This window comes from Pseudorasbora parva, chromosome 10, assembly GCF_024679245.1.
Source record: "Pseudorasbora parva isolate DD20220531a chromosome 10, ASM2467924v1, whole genome shotgun sequence".
NCBI lineage: Eukaryota > Metazoa > Chordata > Actinopteri > Cypriniformes > Gobionidae > Pseudorasbora > Pseudorasbora parva.
Window position 1 is genome coordinate 43,752,645 of NC_090181.1, and position 17,535 is coordinate 43,770,179.

General features: G+C 39.2%; 1 protein-coding gene across 1 annotated transcript in view; it reads left to right on the top strand.

Annotated features, from left to right (window-relative positions):
* Positions 1 to 17,535, top strand: part of trappc12 (trafficking protein particle complex subunit 12) — a 43,547-nt gene that overhangs the window by 19,775 nt on the left and 6,237 nt on the right. Inside the window, exons 4-8 of the mRNA XM_067456217.1 lie at positions 7,925 to 8,038; positions 9,456 to 9,594; positions 10,972 to 11,084; positions 11,195 to 11,267; positions 14,912 to 14,985. Of these exons, the coding sequence (XP_067312318.1) occupies positions 7,925 to 8,038; positions 9,456 to 9,594; positions 10,972 to 11,084; positions 11,195 to 11,267; positions 14,912 to 14,985 (513 nt within the window). The remainder of the gene's footprint in view (positions 1 to 7,924; positions 8,039 to 9,455; positions 9,595 to 10,971; positions 11,085 to 11,194; positions 11,268 to 14,911; positions 14,986 to 17,535) is intronic.

A 17,535-nucleotide genomic window follows, 5' to 3' on the forward strand; every position in this document is an offset into this window, starting at 1 on the left:
TTCTACAGCCATTTGAAAGTGATTGCAGTACCAGTTTTGGCCACAGTCTTACATACACTTTAAAACCATGTTATCAAATGGATGGGAATATTAATTCAAATACATAAATCTTAAAATTAACTTAATTGTTTTCTTCTATTGATTTATTTTTTCCTCTTTTTTATTGAATTTTTTTATTTGTTTGTTGTTTATTTTTATTTATTTTTGTATTTAATTTAATTGTTATGTTTTGTTTTATTCGTTTATTTATTTTTTATTTTTGTTTGTTTTGTTTTAAAGGGGTGATGAATTGAGAAATCAACTTTCCCTTGAGCTTTTAATATATAAGGTCATGGTGATATAAGAATATCCTATAAATTTTAGAGCTGAAAACTTCCTTTTTAGTCAAAGAAAAGCTTTTATAGACACCAGGCCCATAACACGATCGTGAGCTTCATTCTTACGTCATAGCGTGACGAAACACGCCTCTACAGAACGTGTAATTCAGTAGCCCCGCCCACCGACTCATGCAGATGATCGGCTCGCTAGCCAGCAGCAATAAACATGTGGAAGAAGATAGCAAGATATTGTGGAACGTTTGTGTGTTCGCTTCATTTCATGGCAGAATTGTTTGTAAGCAAGTCTCAAGTGCTGGATTTGCAGACAACGCTGTGCCTTCTATATTGTATCCGACAGGAATGGTGCAACACACTTATGTGAGTAACACTTCTTTTTTATATGTAATAGTACTAGTCCCGGGGCTGTACCAGACGGGCTAGCGAAACGTACGCCCATCGGCTGAAATTCTTTCTTGATCTGGGCACGCACGTGTGAGTGTGTGTGTGTGTGTGTGTGTGTGTGTGTGTGTGTGTGTGTGTGTGTGTGTGTGTGTGTGTGTGAGTGCGCGGTTCATGCCTTTATCAACCATCCGTGCAGGTGCGGGCCATAATACAATTGCGGTTGGATGAGAAATAAATGATTGTGTTTGTTTGATAAAGACAAATTGCAGTTGCCGCTTTCAAAATAATCTCTCCCTCATGTGAACTGAACTGACAGGGGCTAGATATAACAGTGGAGCTGAAGCTCATTAAATATGCAAATCTTCTCCAATCCTAGCCGTGGGCGTTTACTTCCAAGTCTCCAGTGCGTCACGCCCATCAGAACCCAGCGTTCAGGAGAGAGCCTCAAAACCAGTGTAGAAAATAGCTTATTACTGATTAGTTATGATGATTTTGAATGTAAAAACCACACGTGTCATTAGGTGACCTTTGACGACAGAATAAAAAAAGAAAAGCCAGTTCATGACACCTTTAATTTCATTTATTTTTTTATTTTCATTGATTTAAATCTGTGTGTGTGTGTGTGTGTGTGTGTGTGTGTGTGTGTGTGTGTGTGTGTGTGTGTGTGTGTGTGTGTGTGTGTGTGTGTGTGTGTGTGTGTGTGTGTGTGTGTGTGTGTGTGTGTGTGTGTGTGTGTGTGTGTGTGTGTGTGTGTGTATTATTATTCTTATTATTATTTTACACGTTTTACGTACAGGATAACTGATAATATGGTCTAGAACTAGGACCAGTGTCGAAGCACATACTGATCCAGATCTATCCTCCCCGAGTGAGAACTGCTCAGACAGAAGCACAGTCTCACATACAACACAACATGTGCCGTTAGAAAATCACTGAAGCCTCAGCCGCTCATTTCCCCTTGTCTGCTCATTTCTCTCTTTTCTTCTGGTCTGGCTCTTGTCTTCTCCGTAAGGGGTTCCAGTGATTATTTTTGGCTCTTAATCTTGGTCTTATTTCTCGCGGCACCATCCGGACTTCCTCTCCAGCTGTTCATAATATTGTTATCTATCTTATTTTCTTTGCCACAAAGGACTGACTCTCTCTCAGTGCAGCCCATACGTGTTCAGTGAGTGAGAGAGTTGCAAAAGACAGCTAACATTTACATTTACAATGACAGTTTTAAAGTGGAAGGATGTTGGTTTTCATCTCCATGGTTGTCGTTTCCATTTTTGTAGTTTTTTTTTAACAGTATCAGATACAAAAATCATTTATATAAATATATATAATTCTAGCATTTATATACAAAATGGTTTCAAACTGATTATCTACTGAAGATACCATAAGTATAAGCATAATTACTTACATTAAAATCACCCAATCTTGTGTGATTTTGTTGAACTAGCAGATTTAAAGTCACAAGACTGACTTTGATATTGATTGATTTTTAATAACGATTCTATAAATATCTGATGGTGTTGATGAAACCTTATGAACATTTTAAATGAGCCTCTTCCTTTTGCCAGACCATAGTACTGATGTTCCTTGGACTAAATCAGCCACTGTAGGAGTTAAAACGAAATCAGAATTGAGAGGAACAGAAACTGTACGGCCATATACCTTGTCACCGCTAGAAAATATCACACAGTGTAACTTTAACAGTAGGGGTGTGCATTGGCACTGCCTTCACGATTCGATTCGATTCGATTACGATTCACCAGGTAACGATTCGATTCAATTCGATTCTACGATGCATTGTGATGCATCAAAATTCTACTGCACACAAAGCAAATTTTTCATCAGTCATGAGGCAATACAAGCAGATATTAAACAACAGATTATATTGGCTGCTATGTGTCTCCTGTATCTTTGACATAAAAGTTATTAAATAAAATAAAATGTAATTAAATAAAATTAAATAAAATGCAATTACCCTTAAATGCATGACTGTTTCACCAAACATTCTTACATATTCAGGTCGTTAGCGACCCAGATCTATATTTAACATGGATAGACCTCTACCTGTCGTGATAATATATAAAACTCCTGATTTTAGAGTAACAGCTACAGAAGAATAAAATTAAACCTATTTCGTTACCTTTTGGAGCTTGGAAGGATTCAGTTTGAGCAGATGTTTAATACCATCATCATATGACCTCGTCAGAGCTCGTTTACCAGTTTACCAGCATCTGCCTCATATTCGCGATCTCCAGCATATTCTCCAAACTCATTTTCAACGTCTTCAAAATCAATATTTTGATCACTGACAGCTTCTTGACCACATCCATCATCAAGAGACAGTGACACTAACATATGATTGTGTTTAGTACTTGCTCTCTGAAGTAAATTACTGAGTCATTTCAAGTTTTGCAGATTATAATTATTGTTTCGTTTTCTGTCAGAGGTAACTATGAGTGAAACGTCACTTCATCATTGGGTATCAGACATTGCCACCTTGTGGAATAAAGGTGAATTGCGGCATATTTCGTCATAATAGATTAATTTATTATTGTGCAAAAAATATATACAATCCTACACATCGGGTTGTTACCGCGTTAGCGCGTTTTTAATAACCTGTCTATCGCGGTCATCTCCCTCCGCCTCAGCCATCTTCCTTGTTGTTGTTGTTATTCTCCCGGAACCGGAAGTATTTGAAACTTCACAACTTTATCGTCTGCCAGAAAATAAACAGTGACATAATCGATTATGGCACTTTGCCGCATCGATGCTGAATCGTTCATGCCCCGCATCGCGATGCATCGCCGAATCGATGCTTGAATCTGGTTGGCTGATGAACGTTCTGAGGTGTGCAGTAATTTTCAGGGAAACGTACGGCTAAAGTAGTTCCAGCAGGTCTTGACCGCATTACAGCTCTTTATACTACAGGGCCGTTGAATGCTTGAATCTGATTGGCTGATGAACATTCTGAGGTGTGCAGTTATTTTCTGGGAAACGCAGTTAATGTACAGCAAACGTAGTTCCAGGCAGCTCTCTTGACCGTATTACAGTTCCATTTCACTTCGCATAGTTAACCTTAATAACGGAAATTTCAGGACTAAAAAAAAAAAAAAAAACTTAAAGCAACTTAAAGGATACGCATGACATTTTTTTGACTCTGGGCTGTTGATCTATTGAAAAATAATGCACACCGTGGAGGCTAAGAACCACCGGAAGCGTTAGCGAAGGGCATTCAAATTGTTTAATGCACATCTAGCCATGTACGTGGATTATCCCGCTTATATCATGGTCATTTGCCAACATTGAAAAGTTAAAGTTTTACTGGAAGGGTAAAACTGACAGTTATTTTCTTCAGTTACAGCTGATTCATGACCGTTTGAATCTTTATTTGAGGGTTGAAAACAAACGCGGAAGAGAAGACTATGCTGAATAAAGTCGTAGTTTTTGTTATTTTTGGACCAAAATGTATTTTGGATGCTTCAAGAGACTCTAATTAACCCACTGATGTCTCATATGGACTACTGTGATGTTTTTATTCCCTTTCTGGACATGGACAGTATAGTGTGCATACACTTGCATACGCTCTCGGACTAAATATAAAATATCTTAAACTGTGTGTGAAGATGAACGGAGGTCTTACGGGTGAGGAACAACATTAGGGGGAGGAGTTAATGACATCAATTTCATTTTTGGGTGAACTAACCCTTTAAAGGTGCACTATGCAGCTTTCTGTCCACTGGAGGGCGCCTATTCAAAACAAATCGTAGTTTGATGATGCAAAGTGTGAGCGCAGCATCTTGGGAGATGTGGTCTTCTCATCACAGCCGGTGGAAAATAGGACTCGGGCAGAAATCACGTTCATGCATGCGGTTATTAACATTACTGTAGTCTTGTAGTCACTGTAATCTTTTAGTAAAATAAAGAAAAAATATTGCAAAATCTCCTTAACCTTTTTCTGTTCCTGTCGCCTAAGAATAGAATGGCAAAAAACCGAACCAAACCAAAAACCGTGGTTAAAAACCGAGGTATGTATTGAACCGTGGGCTAACTGTATTGTTGCATCCCTCTGAAGTACGAGCTAATTTAGTCCCACCAAAAGGCGTACCTATAACTAAAAATCACTCCCAGTTCCTGTGGTGCGAACACACCAGAAAGCAGGTACTTCAGACAATAGTTATAGAAACTATAAAAACATTCCTCCAGTGCGGAAGCCACTAATGATGACAGGAAACTGAATCTCTGATCTGTTTTGCTTGTGCATTTGGAGTCCCCAAGTGTGCAGTACATCATAAAGGACCCTCGTTTCCCCTGTCATTGACTTCTGTTATGTTTTATCTCAGGGGCAGCCGCTGCTTTTGCCCGTTTTCCTGCCAGTGGTTTTAGGCTTCATTTGCTCCTCTAATGAAGATTTAGAGGCTGTGGGATCTCTAAAAGACGACAGAGAGAAAGGGAAGGACAGAAGGAAAGCACTGGGAAAACATAGAAACGAGACTAGACTCAGGATCAGAAATTGAGCACAAATGAAAACAAACGGCATCCCATCTAAGGCACATGTCCACACCATGGGCAAAAATCGCCACAAAAGTTTTCTCCTTAAATCCAAAGTTAGAAAGGTGTAAATATTTCATGCATGTAGCCAGCAAATTGAACAGTGTCAAATTGTGAATCTGAATGAATTCACATTGTGAATAGGATCTTTTTATATTCCCTTATGTTTAGATTGTACAGTATTGGCCTTGATATTAAAGCGTTGATGTATAAGGGACGTTTGTGCTAAATTAACCTTTTCATAGTTTCTATTGGCAAAATGGCTTTTTTCCATGTTCGCACCACAGTAACTAGGAACCATTTTAGTTAGGGGGAACTAAATTAGCAACTACTTCAGAGTAGTGTGTAACCCAGCACAATGCTAGCTACCAGTGACGTAAGTGTACGCCTATGCTCATGCAAAACACCAGCACTCACCATATTTACACTGTTAAAGCTGCAGTAGGGAGTTTTAAAAAAACGTTGACTTAGCCTGAAAATTTGAACAAGTACAACCCACAGGTCACTCCCCCTCCACAGCTCCTTCCCATCACAGCTCCTCCCCCTCCACAGCTCCTCCCCTTCACAGCTCCTCCCCCTCCACAGCTCCTCCCCTTCACAGCTCCTCCCTCTCCACAGCTCCTCCCCATCACAGCTCCTCCCTCTCCACAGCTCCTCCCCTTCACAGCTCCTCCCCATCACAGCTCCTCCACAGCTCCTCCCCCTCCACAGCTCCTCCCCTTCACAGCTCCTCCCTCTCCACAGCTCCTCCCCATCACTCCCCATGTGTGTATATGGACCCTTTAAAACTTAGTGTTTATCTTGAACTCTGTCATGGAAACTGTTTAAACATTTAAACAATTAAATAATCAATTAAAAAGGAATGTATGCATGTATGATATTACACTGTACCCACATTGGACCAGAGGATTGGAAAATGCATGGATGGATGATTGAACTACGGGCACCATTGTCTGGTCAGAAGCGGGAATCATTTGACGTGCGACTCTCAGTGAATTATGGGTATTCTCTAGCTGTTGAACATACATCAGTCACTCGTTATTGCTTTGCATTGTGGGATTGATTAAATGCACTCGAAATGCATCCACAATGTTTTCGGACACCACTACAAATGGCTGTCCCCTCAGATAGTGCCCTATTTAAGAGGAATGGGGATGGTTTATGACTATAACCTATATATTTACTCCACAAACTAACTCTACAAACAGTGATAGATGGGCCTCTCAATCCTTTACGCTAAGCAGAAAATCCGACACGACTTTGAGGGGACCAAGCTAAACAGTATTATGCATTTCTGCTCAGCTAGAGACATTAGACATCAACCACACAGCAAATGCTAATACTTTTTAATATACGGTCTACTTTCTTTGTATAACAGTTCTATCTAATTGCGTATTAGACAGGCCAGTTAAACGGCTCTTAAACTAATGAAGATGGAGGATGGGAGCTCTCGGTACTCAGGCGTTCTCAGTGTCATCAAAATAAAAGTCCGCCACACTGTCAAAAAAAAGGCATAGATAACGTCATTCAGTTCCTACTTCCAGTGCGAATGTAACCAGGAAAAGGGCCCCAAAAGAACAAGAAGTTCTTGGGACACATCCTGGTGGCGAGTTCCTGGAACAACCTGGTGTGAAAACCCCCCTATAGACTTTAGGGCTGTTACTAATAATGAGTTGATTAATCTAGCAATTTAACACCAAATTGAGTTCTCTTTCGCTTGGACTTGCACAGACTAATATACAAAGAAATATGTCAAAATACCTGTAATTTGTTTATTCATGTTATTACTGACGTCTTTCCTAATGTTTGAACTTTATATTAGTCTGCGTAGTAAATTTTACTGTGGTAAAAATTTAAAAAAAAAAAAAAAATGAAATTTCACTGGTATCTTAAATTCTGGTGTCATAATGTAACGGATCCACTGCAGCCAAGTTGAGGTTGAACACAAGTCCAGTTTATTGTCTCCAAACGTGAACTTATACTAAATAAAGATGTGGACTTGGTTTGACTTCACACCAGAAACTTAAACATGAACATGGAATACGCGAGGGCTGGTTATACAGGACTAGGGGAACACAGGACTATGACAACCAATGAACAACCAGAACTCAACCGCATGACAGGACAATGAACTAATGACAACTTTGGACACATGACTAGATCAACCAATGAGAACATGACACATAGACAAGGGAACCAATCAGAGAACAAGACGTTTGAAACTACAGGATCACATACAGACAAGAGAATCACATGGCCATGCAATTTAATTCTTAGGCCAGATATTGACTTCACTGTCTGAACAAACAGATCAAGATTTCATCCAATTCAAAACAACTGAAGATCAGATCTGGAAAACAAATTGGATGTATCTGCAGAGGAATGTGTCTGTCATCCAAAAAACAAATCTACAGTATGCCATACGGGAGGAAAACTTTGGTGTGTACATGAACAAGCCTAATTTGTCTGTCCCAAGTTTGTATTGCAGTCATTTTTTTTCTTTTTTGTGCAAAATATGCACGTTTTGAAATGGAAGCCTCGCTGTACCAAATGCCAGCGCCATGTAAAGCGAGTGCTCACAGTGACCTTGTCGTCTCTCTCATGCCTCCTCCTGAGCGAGCAGCTGTTTGTTTAATGGCTTCATCTTCTCTCTCGGCACACAGAGCACTAAGAATTGGAGGGCGGCCGTGGACCTGACGGGCAGACTGCTGACGGCTCACGGCCAGGGCTACGGCAAGAGCGGCCAGCCCACCAGCCACACCACCGACTCCTTACAGGTGAGCAGAACGCTGGGGTCTTCTCCAGTTTAGTATGAATATGTTAGTCTTACTGTTATCTATAAGCTAGTATGTTGCAAAATAATGGAATAAAAAATCACATTTAGAAGATACTAGCATTCAAAAGTGTCTCTCACTTCTGCCAGTATAGCTCAATGATTTTGATGACATCACTCTGCACTTCAGCTCCTCATTTTCTGTCCAATAAAATGCTCTCTAGAATCGGAAGCCCCGTCCCCACATTACACACACACACTGAATCTGCGACTCAAATCAGTCACTTCACACATTTACTGTTTTCTACATGAAATTACACATAGTGCACCATATAGGGAACAATCAGATGGTGCACTATATAGGGGATAGGGAACAATCAGATGGTGCACTATATAGGGGAGAGGAAAGGATCAGACTTAAGTTGTGTGTAAGTTGTGCGTTACCTCATGCTCATGACCAGGAAAGCGAAAATGATGCCGGCGACTGTGTCCCATCATAATAAAAGTCCCGCTGCTCGCGAGGCGTGTTGTTCATCTCATTATCAATCGCTCCAGCGGCCGTACTCAGCTCCTCAACACTCGCTCCTGCTCTGCTTTATACTACAGTAACGTTAATAACCACATTCATGAGCTGTGAGTCCTATCCCGATTCTTTCCCACCGGCTGTGAGGTGAAGACCACATGTCCCAAGATAATGAGCTCAAACCTGGCATCTTTATTTATTTATGTATTTATGATTAAGTGATAATAATCACTAAATCAGTGTTTCAACCACAAAAATAAATCAATAAAACAGCTTGTAAACAATGTCATAGAACACCACATTTTCACAAGGAATGCAATTCAAAGACCACAAACTTGATAGTCTGCTAGAAAAACTTCTTCATTTAATTTATGTTGCAATGATTCCATCATGAAGGTTTTTTATGTTTAAATAAAAAAATGTTTAAAAACGTATCATTAAAATGCTTATAGAAGAAAATTTATGACAAATGTCTTTCAAACATGTTGAATTGCAAAATTCCTTTTGAGTTTTTAGCATTTTTTTGTCTTTGAGAAAAAATGAAATGTAATGTACCTGATATATAATTAAATATTGAATCTACTCAGAATTGAAATGAAAGATGAAATTTGTGTCGATACCCAGGCCTAGAGTTTAGTTCCATTCCCCACACTGATCCGCTGTACGTGTAAAGCGGCGCAGAGCTGTCAGTGTTTTAGCTGCCGTCCCGACTCCCACTCAGTCCACAGTAACCCGCTGACGGGCCCGCGGCTCACATCACAGCACACGCTCGCTTTGATGTGAAGAGAAGAGCTCGTTTGTAATACATGAAGATCAGAACGCATTGCACAACTAAGTTACAGAAAGAACAAAATGTTGAATAGTTTTGTTGAAGCAGACGCCTCTTTTGTCTCTACAGCTGTGGTTTGTGCGTCTTGCTCTTCTGATGAAGCTCAACCTTTTCCAGAACGCTGAACTAGAGTTTGAACCGTTTGGGAATCTTGACCATCCAAACCTCTACTATGAATATTACCCGACGGTTTACCCTGGAAGACGAGGTAAAAGTTTTTTCAGGTGCAAGAGAATATTATGATATTCTGAAACAGCTTCCCATACACTACTGTTCACAAGTTTGGGGTGCTTTTATAAAGCAATGATGCATTCAATTGATCAAAAGTGATTTACGCTCAACAAAATTATCAATGCAACACTTTTGTTTTTACCCCCATTTTTTATTTAGCTGAACTCAGACTTTTTTACACAAAATGCTATTTCTCTCAAATATTGTTCACAAATCTGTCTAAATCTGTGTTAGTGAGCACTTCTCCTTTGCCGAGATAATCCATCCACCACACAGGTGTGGCATATCAAGATGCTGATTATTGCACAGGTGTGACTTAGGCTGGCCACAATACAAGGCCAATAACATTTACACAGAAATATGAAGCAGCACAACTGTTTTCAACATTGATAATAATCATAAATGTTTCTTGAGCATCAAATCATCATATTAGAATGATTTCTGAAGGATCGTGTGACACTGAAAATTACATTTTACAATATATTCAAATATATCATCTGTTGCTCAATTGTATTAACGCATAGCTATCTGTCATCAATGATTGTGTAATTAATATTGTTCCTAAAGTCTTATTAGATGGCTGACGATAGTCAGGATGATGAACTTTAGCTCTTTTTTTTGTGCCTGTTACCATTTTTTATTATCATTGTTATAATGGTAGTAAAAAACATCTATTTTGTTACAGCATTACCTGTACAATGATATATTGTCTTTGTATGTGTTTTTCCTTCATATATTTATTTATTTAAGTTTATGTGTTTGTCACAGTAGTTTTGTGTTCTGTGAGAAAGCAAAGGCATCAAATAGATTAAAACAGTTATCTTAAATTGTAATTATATTTTACAGTAGTACTGTTTTTGATCAAATAAATGCAGCCTTAGTGAGTACAAGAGTCTCAAAAACATTTAAGTCAACCTTACCAATCCCAAACATTTGAATGGTACTGTAAATATCTTTCAGCTGGGAACTGGCAAAATTTGGCAAATCCAGCAATTAGTTTTTTTCTCAAATGCAATTATAATATCAGCCTATTACCAAACAGAGCTTTATTTCCAGTCATACCAATATATAAAATCCTTCATGTGAAATTTGAAGGTCTTCAGATGCCGATGCAGCCCTTGACTCAGGTCGGCATTACAGGATCCATCCTGATATCAAAGAGCCGCGTGATCAAAGCTTACAGCCCCTCGTTTCACCAGCACAGAGGCTGTTTCTTCAGTGTATTTCTTGACAGAAAAAGAAGCAAGAATGGAAAATTTGTGCTTGTTAATTTTTGCAGAAGAGAAAGAGTATGCATCAGTGTAATTATAATCACCGAAAAGTGTTTTATATGCCTCTGTCTTGGATGGGCTAGGCTCAATGGTGCCATTCTCCATGCGTGTTTTGCATGCCGAGCTCCCTCAGTATTTGCAGAAGCCTCAGGAAACTCTGGACCGCCTCCACAGAATAAAGAGCGTCTGTCAGAAGGTGAGCTGAACTTTACACCTCGCCGGCTGCACCTGCTCCGCAGAGCTCTGAAATTTAATTAGCGTAGCTGTAATTGGTGCTGTAAAACTTCTGTTCTTGTCCTTCTACAGATCCTGAGTAACCTGCAGGAGGGTTTAGCTGAGGACGGGAGTATGGTCAACCTCACACAGGACAACAGACTCGGTACAGACCCACTGAAATCTCAAATACATTTATGTATATCATAGTTGATCATAGTTTTTGTTTCCCTTGAAATACATTTAGCTATATATTATGATATTTATATTCAGTGTGTAAAAATACAAATACATTCTTTTCACATATTTAGAAAAAAAAAAATTCTGGAAAAATAGATATAAAATATGTATTTTATATGTACACTCATCTAAAGGATTATTAGGAACACCACACTAATACTGTGTTTGACCCCTTTTCTCCTTCAGAACTGCCTTAACTCTACATGGCATTGATTCAACAAGGTGCTGAAAGCATTCTTTAGAAATGTTGGCCCATATTGATAGGATAGCATCTTGCAGTTGATGGAGATTTGTGGGATGCACATCCAGGGCACGAAGCTCCCATTCCACCACATCCCAAAGATGCCCTATTGGGTTGAGATCTGGTGACTGTGCCGGCCATTTTAGTACAGGGAACTTGTGTACTAAAGTGAAATTGTCTTGCTCAAGAAACCAATTTAAAATGATTCGTGCTTTGCGACATGGTGCATTATCCTGCTGGAAGATGCCATCAGAGGATGGGTACATTGTGGTCATAAAGGGATGGACATGGTCAGAAACAATGCTCAGGTAGGCCGTGGCATTTAAACGATGCCCAATTTGGCACTAAAGTGTGCCAAGAAAACATCCCCCACACCATTACACCACCACCACCAGCCTGCACAGTGGTAACAAGGGATGATGGATCTTTGTTCTCATTCCAGTCTTTAACTGTCCAATTTTGGTGAGCTTTGGTGTGCAAATTGTAGCCTCTTTTTCCTATTTTTAGTGGAGATGAGTGGTACCCGGTGGGGTCTTCTGCTGTTGTAGCCCATCCGCCTCAAGGTTGTGTGTGTTGTGGCTTGACAAATGCTTTGCTGCATACCTCGGTTGTAACAAGTGGTTATTTCAGTCAAAGTTGCTCTTCTATCAGCTTGAATCAGTCGGCCCATTCTCCTCTGACCTCGAGCATCAACAAGGCATTTCCGCCCACAGGACTGCTGCATACTGGATGTTTTTCCCTTTTCACACCATTCTTTGTAAACCCTAGAAATGGTTGTGCGTAAAAATCCCAGTAACTGAGCAGATTGTGAAATACTCAGACTGGCCCGCCTGGCACCAACAACCATGCCACGCTCAAAATTGCTTAAATCACCTTTCTTTCCCATTCTGACATTCAGTTTGGAGTTCAGGAGATTGTCTTGACCAGGACCACACCATTAAATGCATTGAAGCATCTGCCATGTAATTGGTTAATTAGATAATTGCATTAATGAGAAATTGAACAGGTCTTTAGGTGAGTGTATATATTTAAATATTAAATATGTAAATATTCCTCCAGCCAGAGAGAGATCACTCTCAAATAACCCGAGAAAGAGCTGTGGATGGCAGCGATCCATCAGAACAGATAGCTGACACGTTCTATAAGTCTTGCATGCTCGATTGACTTGCTCACATGTTGTTTTGGTGAAGACAGAGATAAATACATGCTTCAGCATAGCTATGAGGAGAGTCTGTGATTTCAGCAGCCCCCCACCGATCCACCGCCTGTGCGCCTGATGTGGTTTCAGCGGGACGGACTCCCTCCGTCATGGGCACATGTCTCTGAGGGAGCTGCCAAGTGCTGACAGACTGCTGCCGCCCCCTGAGATTTGTGTGGCTGCGCATTGCCCTAGTTTGCCTCTGGCTGCGTGAGGGTTTTTTGGTGAGGATGAGAGGTTAATCCGAGGAGGATGGGTTCAGTTTGATGGCAAACATCCTATAATGTGCGTTGAAAGTGCAAATTTTGTCTGAGCTGTGGGTGGCTCAGGTTCAAAGCAATATAATTTTCAATATAATCAATGTAATTTTCTATCCTCCTTTTAGTGTACAGATAAAATGGCAAAAGATAATGTGCTACATGAACCAGTTCTGATGCTCACATGCCACTGTTGGTGCTTTCGGCGGTGGACAGGGGTCAGCATGGGCACCTTGACTGATCTGCGGCTATGCCGCCCCATACGCAACAAACTGCAATCCACTGTGTATTCTGACACCTTTCAATCAGAACCAGTATTAACTTCTGGAGCAGTTTGAGCTCCAGTCGCTCGTCTGTTTGATCGGACCACACGGGCCAGCCTTCGCTCTCCAGAGGTGGACAGTAACTAAGTACATTTACTTGAGTACTATACTTGATGATTATTTTTTCTGGAAACTTATGACTTTAACTTCACTACATTTGAAAGACAAATATCATACTTTATACTCCACTACATTTCCATCAAGGTCCTTAAAGTCAAAAGTCATTTCTGTAGCAGCTTTGAAAGTCAGTGGATGATTTTTTTCCTTTTCTTCAAAAGGTCTTTGTGTTTTTGCAGAAAGCCTTTCAGGAATCACTCTTGTAGTCACGTTAAGTTCAATGATTTCACAGCATTTATTAATTACTGATCAGTTTATAGCAAAATGGAAGAAGACGGATGTCAAAATGGTCATTTTGTCGAGTATTTACATAAACAAAGTTGATTATGTCTTAAGATGAAGGTAAACAGTTGGGACAATATCAGATGTGTATCAGTGTATTGGATCCGTGCATTTGGCCTTAAAGTGACAGCAGCTTTGTAAAGAGCTTTGTAACTTTTATACAAGTATTTAAATGAGTTTAAGTTAGTCGTATGCTAATATGTCGGATGGAGTATCACTGACTGGCTTAAATCACCATGATGGCATAATGTGCATTCATACAATAATAATAAAATAATGTGTTGACAAAAAAAGGAAATTTACTTTTGCTACTTAAATACTTTTGAAAAGAAATACTTCTATACTTTTACTCAAGTACAAATCTGTGTTTACAACTTTCACTTGTAACGGAGTAGTATTTAACCAGTAGTACTATTACTTTTACTCAAGTAATGAAGTGTACTTTGTCCTCCTCTGTTCGCTCCCCACGTGCATCAATGAGCCTTGGCCGCCCATGACCCTGTGGCCGGTTCTCCACTGTTCCTTCCTTGGAGCACTTTTGATAGATACTGACCACTGCAGACCGGGAACAGCCCACAAGAGCTGCAGATGCCAGTCGTCACAATTTGGTCCTTGTCAAAGTCACTCAAATCCTTACGCTTGCCCATGTTTCCTGCTTCTTACACATCAACTTTGAGGACAAAATGTTCACTTGCTGCCTAATATAAATTATATATATTTTTTCATTAAAAAAAAAATCCTGACAATTTCTTCATGGAGTTTTAATTGATTGACAATCCTATTTTTTACTTTGCATGCAGTTCATAATTATCATTGTGTGTTTATGCGCCATGCGTGATGGCGTGACACTCCCTTTCTTCTGCTCTCATCAGTACTGAGACACACGCTGAAGTCTGGTCACACACGCACACGCGCACACACACACACACACACACAGATCTGAGATCAGATCTGCTTGCTGATGGGGGTCTACAGTGAGCCAGAGGAGGGAAATAAATGTGATTGTCACTGTGTCTTTTCCTCCTGCACTATAATTCCCACCAGCAGACAAATAATTGATGGTTTGTAGTCGGTAAAAGGAGGGAAAGACTGCAATTTCCAATTCCGTTTCATTTGCTCAGTCAGTCTCTCTCTCTCTCTGGTCTGTTTTAGCCTCAATCCAGCTGTGGAGGTCACGTCTGAGCAGGGTGATGTACTCCATGGCCAACTGTCTGCTAATGATGAAGGTACGTGGGCGGACAAGCATTCAGACGCCTAGCACACATACTCAGTCAATCTGATCTGAATCATATCTGTATGCATACAAACATACTCAGTCTATGGAGATAAATCACGGTTTCCTTCAAGCAGTTGGCGACTGGAGAGTGTTGAAATGGGATAAAATAGGTTTTCTGATTATTGTTCTATTGGTAAAAGCGTGTATATGCACACACACTGTGCACTTAGATTCAGATTGTCAGTAGCTGAAATAATATGGCTGTTTTTTTGCAAGTTGTGATGGTAAATGAGTGCCATCTGCTGGCTAAAGACAGTAGTGACTGACATATAAATTGGTTACCAGACACACAACAAAGAAACTCAATCACACACATCATGAAATACTTGGATTGCCTGACAGTTTTAGCAATACCAACATAAGGGTTTTATGAGGTGAAAACTATTTAAGATGTTTGAGTCCTACTGACTCAGAAACCTCATAGGAATAGTTCATCCACAATGAATGGATCCTTTATAATAATCCTTTATTTTAAGGTATCCTTGTTAGTGTTATATGGTAATTCTTTACAATAAGAGTTATTTTGTTAACAATAGTTAACATTAAAGGTACACCACGTAACGCGTGGGCCTCTAGTAGTTAAAAACTAAACTGCATGCGTTTCGGCTCTTCGTGAATATGGTCCGACAGCTCATAAAATACTCACTATTAGAGATATAATCAGTTTAGAGTGAAAGGATGTCAAGCTGACCCGCTGAAGACCTTACTATAGCGTTACCCATTAATATACACTGTACTAACGTTAATAAAGATGAATAAATACAGTAACAAATGTATTTCTTACTAATAGTTAATGTTAGTTAATGCATTAACTAATGACTCTTAGTATTACTGCTAACACTGTAAAGTGTTAGCAGTAATACTAATTAATAATAACAATTATAATAATAATAGGTTTTATTTATAATGCATTTTTAACTCTGAAGAAACTCAAAGTGCTACAATGGAAAAGGAAAAATAACAAAAATGAATAAAAAAACTAAAAAAATGTAGAATAATAAAAACAATCAACACAAAAAAAGCCTTTCTGAACAGTTAATTAACATCTTTAGGGTTTGGAAAAGGGTTTGGTTTAGGGTTAGTTGCATGTAAGTATGCATATTTTACTATTATAACTGTATACTATTTAGCATGTAACAAGGACAATAAAATAAAGTGTTACCCAATCATGTCTTTATTTACTGAGCACAGTTGTTCAAAATCCATATGCTGTATTTTTTCTATGTAACTCAAAAGGACAATTACGGGTAGTGAAGAACCTTCACACAGGCTTCTCCGTGACCACGTATGGCAAGCACAAAAATAGAGGCGATGCTTTATGATTCTTACCCTCGAGTCGGTCCAAGCCTGTGTTCGTTTCTTTCTTCTGCTGAACACGAAAAAATATATTTTGAAAAATGTTGGTAATCAAACAGCTGGTGAGCCCAATTGACTATTAAAGTCTTTTTTTCCATACTATGAAAGTCAATGGCGGCTTATGGATGAACTATCTCTTTAAATGAGGAAGCTCACAGTCTTCTTCTCAGATCTCATTCTCCATCCCGCATATTCAAACGGACATGATGCATTTGGCTTGTTCCTCACACAGCGCTATCAACTGACTTCAATGTAGTCACATAAGCGTCTTTCATGGAACGTTTGTCGTGTTTTTGTTCTTTTGGAGCTGGACAGTCACTATGATTTGTTGTTGAATGGAAAAGAGCTGCATGAAGAAATGAGTGTGGAAAGTTACATATACACCCGGCGCAATGCGACGTCAGACCAGCAAGAGTTTTCAGTCGAAGTTTTGGAAACGCTTGTGTTTTATTTTTGTTAAGGCATGATAGTTGTTTTACATGTTGGGTGTGTTTTAAAAATTTTACCCTGAATCCAGGTCCATTCTAGCTCCTTCATTGTATTCATGATATATATATATATATATATATATATATATATATATATATATATATATATATATATTTTTTTTTTTTTTTTTTTTTTTTTTTAAGGCTGATGAAGGTTAAAATATACAAAAATAGCACCTACACCATAAAACAGTCTAAACACAAATAGCAAAAGTAATTGCATCTATCAGTCGTGCACAAACTTGTTCATTGAGAAATTGCTAAAGTATTTGGTTTCCAGTAGATGGCAGCAATATCCCACTAAACTATGCACATTCATGTTTTCCCCATAAATTAAACTGATACATTTCTCAGATATCTTCCCTGTATCAGAGGGCTTCTGTCTTTTTCACACGGTGAATTCGGCCATCAGTCATAAATAATCAGGAAACTTTCACTGTGTGGCGCGAGCGACCAAGCAGCCTAAAAAACGAAAGCAATCCTGTCTACATTAGATGCGCTGGGCGGGGAAGAATGATGCGGCGGGCCGGGAAAAAAAACATGCGTATATATTTTGTGGTAATACTTTGAATGAATATTAATAAAATAGTACCAGTAATAAAACCGGAAAAATCACTCTTTTTGGTGCCCTCTATCACTCTATTTGCCTATTCCAC